Below are 15,508 nucleotides of genomic sequence, written 5' to 3' on the forward strand. Positions count from 1 at the left end.
TTCTATTTTGTTAAAGAGAAAGTGACAGAGTCTCTTATTGATATTAAGCACATGTCCACAAAAGGTATGTTGGGGGATCCACTAACAAAAGGCTTACCCATAGTTGTGTTTCATGAACATGTATCTCAAATGGGGTTGTTGGAAGGTTGCATTAAGTTAGTGGGAGCCATTTTTTGATATTGTAATATTATGGTATTGTTGGAAGGATTGCTACTATTGTGTATTTCCCTGTGAATCAAGCAATGAAGCATGTATAATTGCTTTTGATTATTTGTTTTGATGAGATTTTATGGGACATTGATTTATGATTATGTATATGTTGTGATGTTTGATTATGTAGTCCAAGTGGGAGAATTGTTGGAATTTTTTATGTGTGGACTTACATAATCAATGTGATAATGCCATAAATCAGTGTTATTTTAATTTTTGCATTATACGTGGTCCATAATGGGACTGGACACATATTGTTGCTTGATTTTTTTATGGGCTCACCCTAATTCACTTGATTGGCCTATTAAGTCAAGTGGTCCAAATAATGTGTGTAATGTGTAATATATATATATATATATATATATATAGAGAGAGAGAGAGAGAGAGAGAGAGATATGTGCATTTGGAAGGTGTCTCCTTTCTTCTTCTTGGAGAGCACGCACTGCACGCACACACACACTTGGACTGAATTTTTGGGAGGAAAGGGAAGAGCTCATTGAACCCTAATTCTCGTACCATCACGGACCTGGAGCAGCTTCTTGGATACCAGTGAAGGAAGAAATGGCTTTCCATGGCATAAACCAAGGTAACTGGTTCATTTTTTTTCGTTCAATGCATGCTCAAATATTTACATGTGATCCTATGTTGTTTAAATTCTCTTTAATTTATAGTTTGTTTCTTATAAGAATGGCCCTAGCTTTCCATGTAAACAGTTAGTTGGTAGGTGAAGGACTTAGTATGATTGAAATTTTAGCTCAAAAGGTCGTGGAAATTTTCAAAGAAAGCTAGGGCTATGTTCCCAGTCAAAAGGCTCTCACATATTTTAGGTTAGGATTCTATGTCTCCGCATCTTTGAAAGGCTGTCAAGTCTGAGTCTAAATTTCGTGCGTTGAATTGGTGTAAAATCTGCAAATTGGGATTGTAAACTCAAGGAAGCTGCCCTTATTTCTTTACTTGATAATAAAATATACCTGTCTTATAGGTGTTACGTTGCAATTAAACCAAGGTATATTTCCTTGGTTTATTTTTAATAGAATTGTTTGATTAGATAAGCACAGCCTATTAAGTGAAATTTAATTTTAGTATTATAGCTGTATCAAACTTGAAGAATGATGCAAGGCATCAATTAACATGCTGCCCCCACAATTTTGAGTTATTACTTACATCTACATGCATGGACATGTCGGAATCAACAGTATTTATTAATATTAACAAAATAGTATGCCCATGATCAGTTATATAAGGACAAGTGATGTATTTCTCAAACCATTTAGCGAGAGAATTGGGCTGAAATCTCCAAGAATAGATGTAATTAATTAACATCTCCACCAAGATTTTTGATCTTTGGCCAAATAAAGTATAGCTCTATTAAGAGAATAGTGAAATATAGTTAACAATTCATTACCTCATATAGAAAAATAAAAGAACATGCCTACAATTAGTCATACATATGAGATACATTCTACAAATTTTATCTAGGATATATCTCACTAATCGAATCTCCATTTGTTGAGAAATGGGCTGAATTTCTATCCGAATGATCAACCTCATTTATATGAGAATTATGCTCCATCTTCTGTGTGGTACTATGTGTAAAGAATCCTGGTCGTAAAGGAGTAGGAAGAGGGAAAGAGTAGCTATTGAATATGGAAACAATTGAAGCTATTGTTGGTCTGTTAGTTACACTTTGTTGAACACATAATAGTGCAATTTGGATGAATCTCATTATTTCACTTCTTGATTCATCTCCCAAAGTAGGATCTACTATATCCAAAGCATTTCCTTCCCTCCATTTTCTCCAAGCCTGCAAAAATCTCCAATTATTAATTGGGTTATCATAATTGTAATTTAGTATCCTTTGTAAAGGAAAAATGTACCCTTTAATGAGCAAACTTACATAGCAAACAAGATGCTCTAATTCCTCTCCTTCATGAAAACAAATCTTTTGGCCGCTCACAATTTCTAATATAAGCACACCAAAACTATAGATATCGGATTTAACTGAGAAATGCCCTTTATATGCATATTCTGGAGCCATATAGCCGCTGCATATCATAATTAACAAAAACTTTATTTCATCCAAATGCCATGGCAAAAGAACTAATCTTCAAGAGAGGTATAATAGCATGATATGCATTATTTTAAGCTCTAAATTGATTTACTACTTACTAGGTACCCGCAATTCTACTTGCTTTAGCATGACTTTGATCCGTTGTGAATAACTTTGCCATACCAAAATCTGAAATTTTAGGGTTCATATTTGCATCTAAGAGAATGTTGCTTGCTTTGAGATCGCGATGGATTATCCGAAAATGAGAATCTTCATGAAGATAAAGAAGACCACGAGCAATGCCTTCTATGATTTTATAACGTTTATCCCAATCCAGCTGTGCTCTATTGATTGGATCTGCATGTTCATGCACAATTAACTTAAGAGTTCAAATAGGTAGCCGATAGTTGACCTACCTCTACTTGAAATCAATACGTAATAAAAAAAAAAAAATTGAAATTATGCTTTATTATTATTGAATAATTAACAAAAATATATTTGGTTATGAATGTAAACAATTCTTTTGTTGACTCTGTGGATGAATATATCATTAAAAAGGTAGAAAAGAAAAAAAAAAATTTGTTCTCAAGTTCAAGGAAAATTACTTCAAGTTCTTGCAAATCATTTTGTTCAAGTGATGAATCTCAAGTAAAACAGACAGAAATAGGTTCAATAAAAGCACAAATGGAGCTTTACCAAATATGCAGTGATCAAGGCTTGACTTGGGCAAAAACTCATAGATGAGAAGTCTTTCCTCTCCTGCTAGGCAAAAGCCTAGGAGCCTAACCAAATTTCTGTGTTGAAGCTTGGCTAATAATAGAACTTCATTCTTAAATTCAAGTTCACCTTGGTCAGATTTCCTGGACAGCCTTTTCACAGCTATTTCTTTTCCATCTGATAGCACCCCCTGATGTTAGACAAGACTAGATCAAGAGACAGAACATCATGAACTATGAGACCGTTGTTTGATAGCATACACTTTTATTTTACCTTGTAAACATCACCAAATCCACCTCTTCCGAGCCTATTAGCATCTGAGAAGTCACTTGTTGCAGCTATAATGGTGTCAAGGTCGAACTGTAAAGATTCCGAACTTATGATTTCATCATCATCTCCACAAAATGGAACTACACAATGGGGATTTTGATTACAACATGTCCAAGCCCTACCAACATTTTGAATAAACTAAAAAATAACAAGTGACATATATAAACTTACTTTCGACTTTTTCTTTATGAACCCTCTTCCGGAAAAGGCATATGAGAGTGATAATAAATGTTAAACCAACGGAGGGAACAACAGCAATGAGGATAATCCGAGAAGTGTTTGTGCCCTTTCCTGCAATCATAAGTGTTCTTTGAATTACAACGGTTGACGAGTAATTTGGAATTGATTCGAATTTAGAACAGCCCAGTCGCCAGTCCTTTTTGCTGCTTACTTTCTGGTCTGAAGGAAGTGGCTTGAACCAAGGGACTACTTTTGTAATCAAAACAAGAATCATTCTTTTTACTTCCCTTGTTTGAATACATCTTTTATTTTTTGTTTTTAAAAATAAAATTTTTTATCTTATATCTTTAAAAGTCACTGTCAAAATTTTAAAATTTGAAATAGCAATTTTAAAAAAACTATTAAAATTTTAATTTAAACTTGTAAGAGTTTATTTATTTTATATAGAAATTACTACTATTTTTTGTTTTTCAAAATAAAAAAATATACATATTCAAATAAACACTAAATATTTTATTATTATATAATTATATGTAAAAATAGTAACAACAAAAAATAATAATGATAATCATTTTTAACTTTTACCATTAAAGTTGGTTTAGGTTTTAAACTTTTATAATAATAATAATAATAATTATACTATTATTATTATTATTATTATAAAGGTTAAAAACCTTAGCCAACTTTAATGGTAAGATTTAAAAACATAAGATCAATATTTATAGTAAAAGCTAAAAATAATGATTAGTAAAAGTTCAAAATAATAACTAGTAAAAATTTAAGAACCTAAACCTACATTAATTGTCAAAGTTAAAAACCAAAACCAATTCAATCCTATACCACCTTTTCTCAAAATGAAACAAGCAAAGAACATAAGAACTGAGTTGACTCCAACAGCTTTTGTTAAGGCATGCTAGAAATGCATGGATAAAAGAAATCTCAGAAGGGAAAACAAAATTTGACATTCAACTCAAGAAACTTGGGGACAAAGATCCTTGTGGTCAAGTTTTTTGATGGAGATGAACAACTTTGATAAATTTAAATCAACATTCTTCAAATTGAGCACTTTATTTGTTGCTTGATATGAGATATGAACTCAATGTTTCACATCAAGCGAATAAATAGAGAAGGCGTCTAGGGTATCCAAATTTATAAGATAAAAATAGACATGTAAAGTTCACATTAAGTAGATAGAAATATGAGGAAGAGTATAAAACAATCAGTAAAACGAGGACTTATGATTTGAGGTGTAAATATAAGAAACAAGGAAAATTAAATATGTTAATATAGTTGTATCTATTTTTCTTTTTAATTTTCTTCATGGTGTAATGAAATAATTTTCTCTCATTTATTGAATAGTTATGACTCACTCAACATATTAAAACCCATGTGTTTCCTTGTGTAAATGATTTACTTTCGTCTCTACATTATTATTGATAAATAATGAGGCTTCTCGATTACCTTCTGAAATGCCCCAAGATCCAAATTGGTTATTTCACTAGCCAAATTTGTCACCTTAAGTCATTAATGGAACTACGAATACGAGACCCATTCGTTTATCATAGTACAAGAACCTTGACCTTCGTTTCACGGAGAAAACTAGGAATAACTTCAAGAGATGACCTTTTTGTTTTTTAAGAAGAATTATATTCTTACACTTTTGTTTCCTAGAGAGAGAAGGAAACATATTTATTCTCTTTGTGGTTTTCAAGGAGAGAAAAACCAAAATATCTCTCTCTGGTTTTTCAGAGAGAGAATTCTCACTAAGAGAGTTTTCACTTAGAGAGAGAGAAATAATTTTTAAAAACTTTATTTATTTATTTATTTTAAATAATGACAGTTTTTAGGTAGTTTTAAAACTCCCAGAAAATGCTTCCCCATTTTCTCATTTATTTTGGTTGGGTCGGGTCAGCCCACTTGGGCACCCAAACCCAATTCCAACATCTCCCACTTGCACAAGATGGGATGAACTAGCCCGAGCACTCATCCAAGTCCATTCTATTCCACTTTTGAAGGTCATTCATACAGACAAATGAGTTGCGTGACTATGAGAGCACACCTGCAATTTGGGAGTTATAAACTTATGCACCTATTAGGGATACATAGTAGCTCAACCCCAAAAAATTATGAGTGAACAATAATAATCATGTCTTGTAGTACCCCAAACTTATTTAGTTATGTTTTAATGTATACACTTAATCCCTCAAAGTTGTATACCATCCAACATTATAAATGCATTCATAATTATATCAGCTACAAAAGCAATATAACCGGTCGACCATAAACACATCTTTATCAATGTAACTAAAAAAAGTCTTCCTTATGAGCTCATGCCTTTTAGATCTAAATTAACTACTTGCCCAATATGTCCCATGGGGATAAATTATTTCATTTTCGTCAGAAACATACCAAAGTAGCAACATTGATTGGGGCGGTTGCTCATGTGAGAGAGCCAACCTCTGCCTATTGACATACTTATATATGTAAGTACCAATTACGTATTCAATTATATGAATAACAAATATTCATATCATTTTATCATGTGTAAAGTATTTTATATCCAATCAATAATGATCCATGACATATGATCCACATAGATCATAACCTACGCAATCCCAATGACTTTACATGTACAAAAAACATGTTTCTTAGAATAGATTTTGTGAATGGATCAATAACCATTTCACATATAGGTAAATATTTAGGATCATTTTCTATTCGTGCAATAATAGCTCTTTTAAAATTATTCTTGGTATCTAGATGTTTAATTCTTCCATGATATTTCAGATCATTTACATAAATGGTCTCAAATTGACCGTCACTTTAGATTATCATTAGCTCAAAAACATCCTAGACTATTCCCAAGCTTTGCAAAAATCTTCTCAACCATACAACTGCTTATATTACAGCTGAACGAATAGTAAATTCAACTTTGATGGTTGATAAAGCTATACAAGTTTGTTTCTTACTTTTCCATAATTTGACACCATTATTAAGAAAGAATTTATCTAGATGTTGATTTGTGCTCGTCTAGATCACCTGCCCAAACGGCATGTGAGTAACCCATAAGCACAATTCTTTGCTTTGATAACAAAAAGAATAGTCCACAATGTCTATTAGATGCCGAAGAATTCTCTTTATTGTTTTCCAATGCATCATTCTAGGATTTTCTTGGTAACGACTCACCATCCCAACAACATAGTAGATATATGTAGTCTTGTACACATCGCATCATACATTAGACACCCAACAACACTGAAATAGGGAACATTAGTTATTTTGCTCTTTTCTTTTGGACTCTTTGGACCCATTTCTTTACTTAGGTTTTCACCTCTTGCAAATGAAGTGTCAATGGGATTGCAATCTTGCATATTAAATCATTCAAGAATATTCTTAATACAGTGCTCTTGTAAAAAAAGTCACTAGTTTGTGAGAATGATCACTATGGATCTTTACTCCAAGAATGTAAAATGTTTCTCCCATATCTTTCATCTCAAAACTAGATGACAACTGTCTTTAAATGGTTTATACAAACTCCAAATCATTTCTAGCTATAAGTATATTATCCATGTATAAAGATAATAACAGATATTTATCTTTATTTTGCTTAATATAAACACAATGGTCTTCATCAATCATTGTGAAAATATACAAAGTTATTGCACAATGAAATCTTAAGTACCATTGCCTGGACGATTGTTTTAAGGCCATAAATCAATCAATTTAACTTGCACACTTTGTGTTATTGGCCTTGGATAATGAAATCCACTAGTTGTTCCATATAGATTTCTTCATTCAACACTTCATTAAGGAAAGTTGTCTTAACATCCATTTAGTGTAGCTTTAAATCTATATGAGCTACTATAGTTAGAATGCGGTGAATTGAGGCAAACCTAACTACTGGATAGATGGTTTCCTCATAGTTTATACCCTCTTGTTAGGCATACCCTTTAGCCACTAATCAAGCTTTATAATTTTCAATGGATCCATCTATCTTTCGTTTTATTTTAAGAACCCATTTGTTCCCAATGGCTTTTCAATCTAAAGGTAGATCAACCAAGTCCTAGACTTGATTCTTTCGCATCCACTCCAATTCCTCTTCCATTGTTTTTCTCCATTCATCCTTAGCTAGACAAGTAAGAGTCTTTTGAACTGGCTTAGGCTCAACATCATCATATTGTGTGACTATGAACTTCCTCTTCAATCTCAAATCTTCGTTGAGGAATAATTTATTAAGAACTTTTTCTCAACATCGACTCTTTTACTATACTTGCTACAAGTATTAGTTCACTCCCACTCGATTCAAGCATCAATTGCTATTCAAGTATGAATCTTATGTCGGGATCCATCATTTCACAATATGTAAATCCATATCATTCTCGCCTGAATATGGGAAATTTTCCTCTAAGAAAGTGACATCTCGTGATTCTAATTTAGTTATTGTTCTTCATGCTCACCTATGAACACATATCCTTTGGAGTGTTCATTGTCTCTTATAAAGATACATTTCCTTCCTCTATGACCTAATTTTTCATATTTATGAGAAGGATTGTGAACATAAGTCATTGACCTCCAAGGTCACAAATTGCTAGGATCAGGCTTTCGATTATTCCATAACTCATATGGAGTAGATGAAACAAACTTTGAGGGTACTTGGTTAAGTACATGAGAAGTGGTCAACAATGTGTTGCCCCAATATGAAATAGGAGGATTGGATTGAGCCACCATTGATCTAACCATGTGTAACAACATTCCATTCCTCCTCTTAGCAACAACATTTTTTCATGGAGTCCTTGGAATAGTCTATTGTGTACCAATACCCTTGTCATCACATAAATCTTTAAATTGTTCTGATAGATATTCTTTACCTTAGTTTGTTCTTTATGTTTTAATATTTTTATCCAATTGATTCTCAACTAAATTAATGTAGCATCTAAAACAATCTAATACTTCTGACTTATGAGAAATCAGATAAACATGACTGTAACAAGAGTAAAGTCATCTATAAATGTGATGAAATACAAGACGCCATGCCTTGCTCTAACACTCATAGAACCACAAATGTTAGAATGGATCAATTGCAATGGTATTTCAACTCTAGTTCTTTTTCTTAATGGTTTTCTTGTTGTCTTACCAGCTAGGCAATATTCACAAGTTGGCATATCAATTTTAGTGAATTAACCTAATCGATTTTCTCTAACTAGTCTATTCATTCTTTCTTGTCCAATATGCCCAAGTCTAGCATGTCATATGATCACATTATCACATGTATTTCTAGAAGTAGTCATCAACGAATAATAATTATCATTAGTATTAGACAATACACAATTATCAATGTTAAGAACCATGAAACGATTAAGAACAAATCCAGAACCATAGTATGTTGTTCCCAAATACAACTCCATTACTGAATCATGAAAATTCAAATTGAAACCTAAACCAAGAGGGACTAACACAGAGACCAAATTTTGTCGAATATCCGGAGCATAAAGAACATCATGTAGGAATAGGGTACATCCTCTACGCAACTCCAATTCACATGTTCCAATACCCTTGACCTCAACTTTAAAGTTGTTTCCTACATAGATTCATCTTGTACCAAAACTAATTCATCGAAACTTTACATATGCTCCTTGGTCTCTAGCTATATGGTTAGTGGGAACTAAGTCTAGTTTGACTCAGTGCACTCACGAGTAAAGTGACCTTAGTTGCCACAATTATAGCATTTGAACTTGCTCTTATCCTTCTTAGCACACTTAAACTTCTTGCGTGTCTCAATTTTTTCTTTATTTGAAGCATCATCAGATCTCTTATTCTTCTTAAAGAATTTTCTATTACACTTAAAGCTAAAAGTTTTTGCAAGAATTGGATTCAGCTACATGAGCTTGTTCATTAGGCTTAGCAACCATAAGTCACTTGACTTCCAATTCAAAAAGGCAAACTATATCATCAAAGGTCTTGACACTCTTATCATGTGTCATATTCACCATCATATGTTCATAGCTCTTTGGTAGAGATTTGATGACTGCCTTAACTTGTTGCTCATCAGTGAAGACATGTTCGAATGTCTTAAGCTCTCTTATCATTCTTTTCATCTCCTTGAGATATTGTTTCATTATATGGTTTGGTCATATCTTGTAATTTCTAAATTTCATTACAAGTTCTCTCAGCTTTGTAGCTAAAAGTCCACCATACTTTTTCCTTTAGATCTTGCCACACTTCAAGAGCAATTTGGTAAACCTCATACTTAATTAAGAGATCATCTTACATACAATTTAGCAATATAATGCGAGCTAAAGAACTCTTTTTCTTCCAGGCCATATAAGCCTCTTGATATCTTCTATGTTAAGAAGAGTTTCCTTGATTGGGTTCTTACATTACATGATTCAGTGTATGAAGAGTCTCTCACTTTTCAAGGAAATACTGAACTTTGAGATACCAAATCTTGTAATTATCGCCATTCAATTTCTCACCTTTGTTTAATTATACTATGATGTTCCTAGTTGTAGTCGATATATTCAAGTACTTAGAGATATTGCACAATCTTATTAATCGATATTTTTATGGATATTGATACTGTTACCTGCTCTAATCATCTTCTAATGTGTAATAACCTTAAATTGCAATAGAAACAAAAGTTCACTATGTTCTTAATCTGCTCCTATATACAATTTTAATTATTACAAATTAGAATTAATCTATGCAAGTATTTCTAATTTTAGGCAAGAAATTACTTAAATTTCTTTTTAACCTAAAACCTCCCACTCTATATAAAAAAAAATATATTATACAACTAGCATGTATCAATAACATATACAAAAGAATTGAAGACATGCATGTACATAAAAGACATACTCGTTGATCAAACGATAAATATTCATGTCATATCTTGCATATAAGGTATTTACATTACATGTATAAAGCATAAAAAGTAATATGTAGAAAAAGAATTAATCTCCTCACTTGAAGCTAAAAGGAACAACAATATTAGGATTATTCACAATGTCTTCCATAACTCTAGATGTTGTTTTCAATAACCATAGTCTTTTATAAATATATATATAGCCTAGTTAGTAGAGTACCTATGGTCAAGGGATCAAGCCTCTTCATGGGCAATCCCTTCTCCCTTTTTATTTTTTATTTATTTTTCACTGAGTAACAAATACTCATATTTAAGACCCTCTTTGTTTTTTTAGTCTAATTATATTTGAACAAATCAATATAATTTGACTTCAACTCAAAATTGTAAACTCATATTTAAGCCCTCTTTGTTTTTTTAGTTTTTTTAGTCTAATTATATTTGAACAAATCAATATAATTTGACTTCTACTCAAAATTGTAAACTCATATTTAAGCCCTCTTTGTTTTTTTAGTCTAATTATATTTGAACAAATCAATATAATTTGACTTCAACTGAAAATTAAAATTTTTATCTTTGAACAAATCAAAATAATTTTACTTCAACTCAAATCAGGGCATCAAAGCTCGAACTTGGGTCTCAAGTGAGCATGAGAAATGTTTTAACCAACAACACTAATTCAACTTTGATGTTAATAAGTAGATTAAAACATATTTAACTTTTTGTATTATTATTACTTTTTCAAAAAAAATCCCATAAAAAAAAATATTCCACTTTATTTGTCTTGGAGAATAGTTTTTCTAGAACCATAACCAGAAATTGTGGCTCTTTTTCTTTTCCCTTTTTTTTTATTGCCCATTTGAATTTCGTCCAAGACTCCTAGAATGGGTGCACTTTGCACCTATTTTTCTTGAAGTGGCTCTTATCTTTTTTTTTTTTTTAATCTGGAACAATATCCAAAATCATATTATCCCAAATTTTTTTGTTTATTTATTTATTATTTTTTTAAGAATAGAGTCAAAAAAAAAAATTAAAGAATTATGTTTTTCTAGAACCATAACCAAAAAACATTTCTTTCTCTACTTATTTCTTTTTCAAATAAAACGAAAACATTTTTCTTCTTTTGAAATAGAGAAAAAAAAAATCATAAAACAACCTAATAGGGTTCTGATACCAATGATGAATAATAAGGCTTCCAAGTTACCTTCTGAAATGCCTTAAGATCCAAATTGGTTGTTTCACTAGCCAAATTTGTCGCCTCAAGTCAAGAATGGAATTACGAATACGAGAACCATTTGTTTCTCACAGCACAAGAGCCTTGACTTTCATTTCATAGAGAAAACTAGGAATAACTTCAAGAAATGACATTTTTATTTTTTTAGAAGAATTATATTCTTACTCTTTTGTTTCCCGGAGAAAGAAGAAAACATATTTCTTCTCTTTGTAGTTTTCAGGGAGAAAAGAGCCAAAATATCTCTCTCTGGTATTTAGGGGGAGAATTATCACCGAGAGAGTTTTCACTCAGAGAGAGAGAGATAATTAAAAAAAAAATTAATTTATTTTTAATAATGATAGTTTCTGGGTAGTTTTAAAACTCCCATAAACGGCTCCCCCATTTTCTCATTTATTTGGGTCGAGTCGAGTAAACCCACTTGGGCACCCAAACCCAACTCCAATAATTATACTAACAAATGAAATTGAAGCTTTTTCTCTAAGATAACATCAAATTGTAACATTCATGATCACAACTAAAAGAGGCCTCTCAAAGAGCTTAGACCTATACAAAATCTTTACCTAAGAAAAAGCTTCCAACCACTCCATACAAGAATGACAACCAAGAAGATCTAGTGACTTACCCCCCAATATACCGGTATACAAACTTCTTCCACAATTCAAGGCAGAAAATCACCCTCATGGCTAAGACAATATATATATATAGAAAATTGTCTAATAGATAACTAAGAGGGTGTTTGTTTTTATAACTTTTTATTAAAAGCAATTTGCTTTCAGATTTTAAGTTGTCTGTTTTTCTACTTTTTCATGATTTATTATAAATTTTCGACTGAATAGAAAAAAATAAAAATATTTGGCTTTTTATAAATGGAAAAAATAATATGATGGTTTTTATTTACTTTTTAATACTTAATAGAAATAAAAAAATTATAAAAATAAAAAATCTAATACTCTACACTTTTAAGCACTATTTTGTTTTTAGTTCTATTTAGAATTAGGCAAAAAAAAAAAAAACAAACGAACAAACAAACATCACCTAAGATAAAAGATATCATTTTAAATAGCTAAGGCAAAAAATTGCCTTAGAAATTGACAAAGGAAGAAAATTGCTTTAGATTATTAAAAAAAAATAGGAAAAATTCCTTCATTGAGAAAAAGTAAGGAGAAAATGAAAATTTAAAAAAATAAATAAATAATGAAAAAAAAGGATAAATACTTGCCATATATAAAAGAAGAAGAAACCGGTATTATTACATCTATCAAATATTACTGAAACTGCATTTTTAAAATATGGTTTCTAAAATTCGTATTCAGACTGCATTTTCAAAATAGCATTTCATACTAATTTACGAAATGATAATAGTAATAATAATAAATAGGTCTAGTTTGGACAATGGTTTCAAAACATACCTAAAATAAATATTTCGTTTGGCAGAAGGGCCAGACCCAAAATCCACATGACTCATTCGTTAGTTGTTTTGTTTTTCTAGACTATAATAAATTTACAAGCATTTTAATTGATATGATATCCTATTTTGTTTCTAAAATTTAACATCACAAAAAGAATTAAAAAAAAAAAAATTAGGCTATCAAATATGAAATTTCAAAAGGCCAAAAAAATTCCAAATAGAAATCCCTGAATGGTCTTCTCAGGAGAAACATGCCACTTTTAATCTAAAAGCAAGTAATTTCTTTAAAGCATGGAGTTTGAGATGCATACCATTTCCAGTTGTGGCATTGGTTGGCGGAGGAGGAAAACTAGGAGGAGGAAAATTAGTGGGAGATGGCGACGGAGCGTCAGGAAGAGGCTCATAGAAGAGGTAGATCTCAAACCGAAAGTTACAACTAGGGGCCACAGCTTTCCCTCCTCTCTTCCCATTCATATGCACAGGAATAATCTTAAAAATCTCATCCAGACAGTCAATGCATTGCTGCTCTGGTAGATCAGGACTGCACTGGACAGCTGCATATATGGTTTCAAAGTCGACTTGTTCTCCTGATGCATACTTTTGAAGACTCCCACCTGAAGCGGCTTTGTTTCGTAGATGGCGCAACAACTTTGTGAGCGCCTGGTTGGACCCGTTCACGTCCCAGAAATTGTCACTGTTGGGCTGTTGAAGATAGGGATCTAATTCCCAAGTGCCAAATATGGAACGGTTAGAGTAACGTAATGTGCAAATATCGTAATAGATAATTGCCTCCTTACTGTTGGGACATAGCCGTCTGAGTTCAAGGCTAGAGGTGTTCATACAACTACGGCACTTATCCGGCCCGATGTCACCTCTACAGAATCCAATTCCGTTGACTTCGCCAGCAGAAGAGTGGTAAAACCCGTAGTCAACCGTGGTATTGGAGAAGGAGGTGAGTAGGGAATTGAGGTTTGCCTGGTAGCTACTGCCGTTTGTGTAGTTGCCTCTCTCTGGAATGCAGAATGGGGTTAAGAGATGCTGGGCAACAGTGGAAGGAACAAGGTTTGTGAGAATGTATGAAATGTAGAAAAGCCGTCCCAGAGAAGCCATTGCCATTGTTGGACTTCGATAAACTCGAAGAAGAGAGGTTAAGACTATACGATCTTTAAATAATACAAATGGGCTGGTGAAGAAATGGAGCAATGGGGCCCGGGAAAATGTTGCCATTGCGTCTACTTTTCAAAGCAGGCCAACCATTTAAGAAGCTGTGAAAATGATGATGCTATTGACGAGGTCCTAGTAGAATAAATTTTGGGCTGGAAAAATTCAGCGCTGAACTATTCTCCATGCGGAGAACAATTGGTGCATGCATTTAATTTATCAATATAGTCCTATCGCCAACCATAAATTATGCAAATGGTAGCGAAGGTTCGTACGTAGCCCAATGAGAAAGGGTAACCAAGGACAAAATAAAAATCCTAAATGCAGGCCAAGTTAATTAAACGTACAACATTGACATTTGGATCAAAAAGAAAGTTACCCGTAATTTTCTTCTTCTTCTTCTTATTATTATTATTATTCTGTTTTATATAGATATTTTCATGATTTAAATGATAATTTTCACTTATGAGCAAAGTGATTGGAATCTTTAATGTAAAAGGAAATTAAATTTCACTTATGGAGAAAGTACCTAGAATCTTTCATGTAAAAAGAGACTAAGGCCTTTTTTTGGTAACTATTTTTTAAAACAATTCTGAAAAATAGTTTTTGAAAACTAGTCTCCGATGTTTTGTACAACAAAAGTCTATTTGAAAACTTAAAATATTTTTAACTTGTTTTTAATATTTGTAAAAGTAATATTTATATCCACAACTTTAGTTTTAATTATTATATATGTTTGTATAATTATTTTTTAAAACAACTCTAAATAAATAAGTGAAAATAATTAAAAGATGTTCTCTGAAAATACATTGTTTTATGTTTTCTAAGAACTAGAAACATATAATAGTTTTTTATTGTCAAACATGCTTTTCAATTTTTTTGTTCTAGCAAACATAAAACTATTCTTGAAAACTGTTGCCAAACAGACCCTTCACTAATTGGCAAAGAACTTAGAATCTTCGATATTAAAGGAGACTATGAACAAAAGTGAAGTCTTAATTTTTTTAAAAAAAAATAAAAATAACTAAACCTTCTCTCAAAAAAATAAAATAAAAGTTGAAAAGAAGGAATATTATCAAGTAACACAAAATAACAAAACCTCAAATTTTGGTTTTGTAAGCAAATATTATCGTAAATAAGTACAAAATGTGAATATGTAAATTCTTTCTCTCATCCATCACTTGTTATTTGGCAACTTTCATGCATCATCCCAATGATAAGTTATACTAAAATGAATAATTGTTTTAAAGAATTTTGAACAAAATCTTTGTAGAAGTCCTAATTAAATAGTCATATTTCTTATTTGAATTGTAATAGAATTATTTTATTACTATTTATTGATTATTAGTTTGACAATTT

At 31.7% G+C, this 15,508-nt stretch overlaps 1 protein-coding gene across 1 annotated transcript; it reads right to left on the bottom strand.

Moving 5' to 3' along the window:
• Nucleotides 1-1,587: 1,587 nt before the first annotated feature.
• LOC117924097 (putative receptor-like protein kinase At4g00960) lies at nt 1,588-14,187 on the bottom strand. The gene is made up of 7 exons (XM_034842655.1): nt 13,300-14,187; nt 3,479-3,598; nt 3,251-3,387; nt 2,957-3,167; nt 2,380-2,617; nt 2,108-2,255; nt 1,588-2,014 (listed from the first exon to the last, which is right to left on the bottom strand). The coding sequence occupies exons 1-7, from the start codon at nt 14,102-14,104 to the stop codon at nt 1,682-1,684; spliced, it is 1,992 nt and encodes a 663-aa protein (XP_034698546.1). The 5' UTR covers nt 14,105-14,187; the 3' UTR covers nt 1,588-1,681.
• Between the last annotated feature and the right edge of the window lie 1,321 nt (nt 14,188-15,508).

Source organism: Vitis riparia, chromosome 10 (assembly GCF_004353265.1).
Source record: "Vitis riparia cultivar Riparia Gloire de Montpellier isolate 1030 chromosome 10, EGFV_Vit.rip_1.0, whole genome shotgun sequence".
Taxonomy (NCBI): Eukaryota; Viridiplantae; Streptophyta; class Magnoliopsida; order Vitales; family Vitaceae; genus Vitis; species Vitis riparia.

Excerpts from the sequence above, each read along its gene's own strand:
- LOC117924097 (XM_034842655.1), bottom strand. The coding sequence starts at position 14,104 with ATGGCAATGGCTTCTCTGGGACGGCTTTTCTACATTTCATACATTCTC. Across the intron at positions 3,599-13,299 it reads CAATGCCACAACTGGAAATG|GAAAGGGCACAAACACTTCT; the intron begins GTATGCATCTCA and ends TTATGATTGCAG. Across the intron at positions 2,256-2,379 it reads AGTAGAATTGCGGGTACCTA|CGGCTATATGGCTCCAGAAT; the intron begins GTAAGTAGTAAA and ends TATGATATGCAG.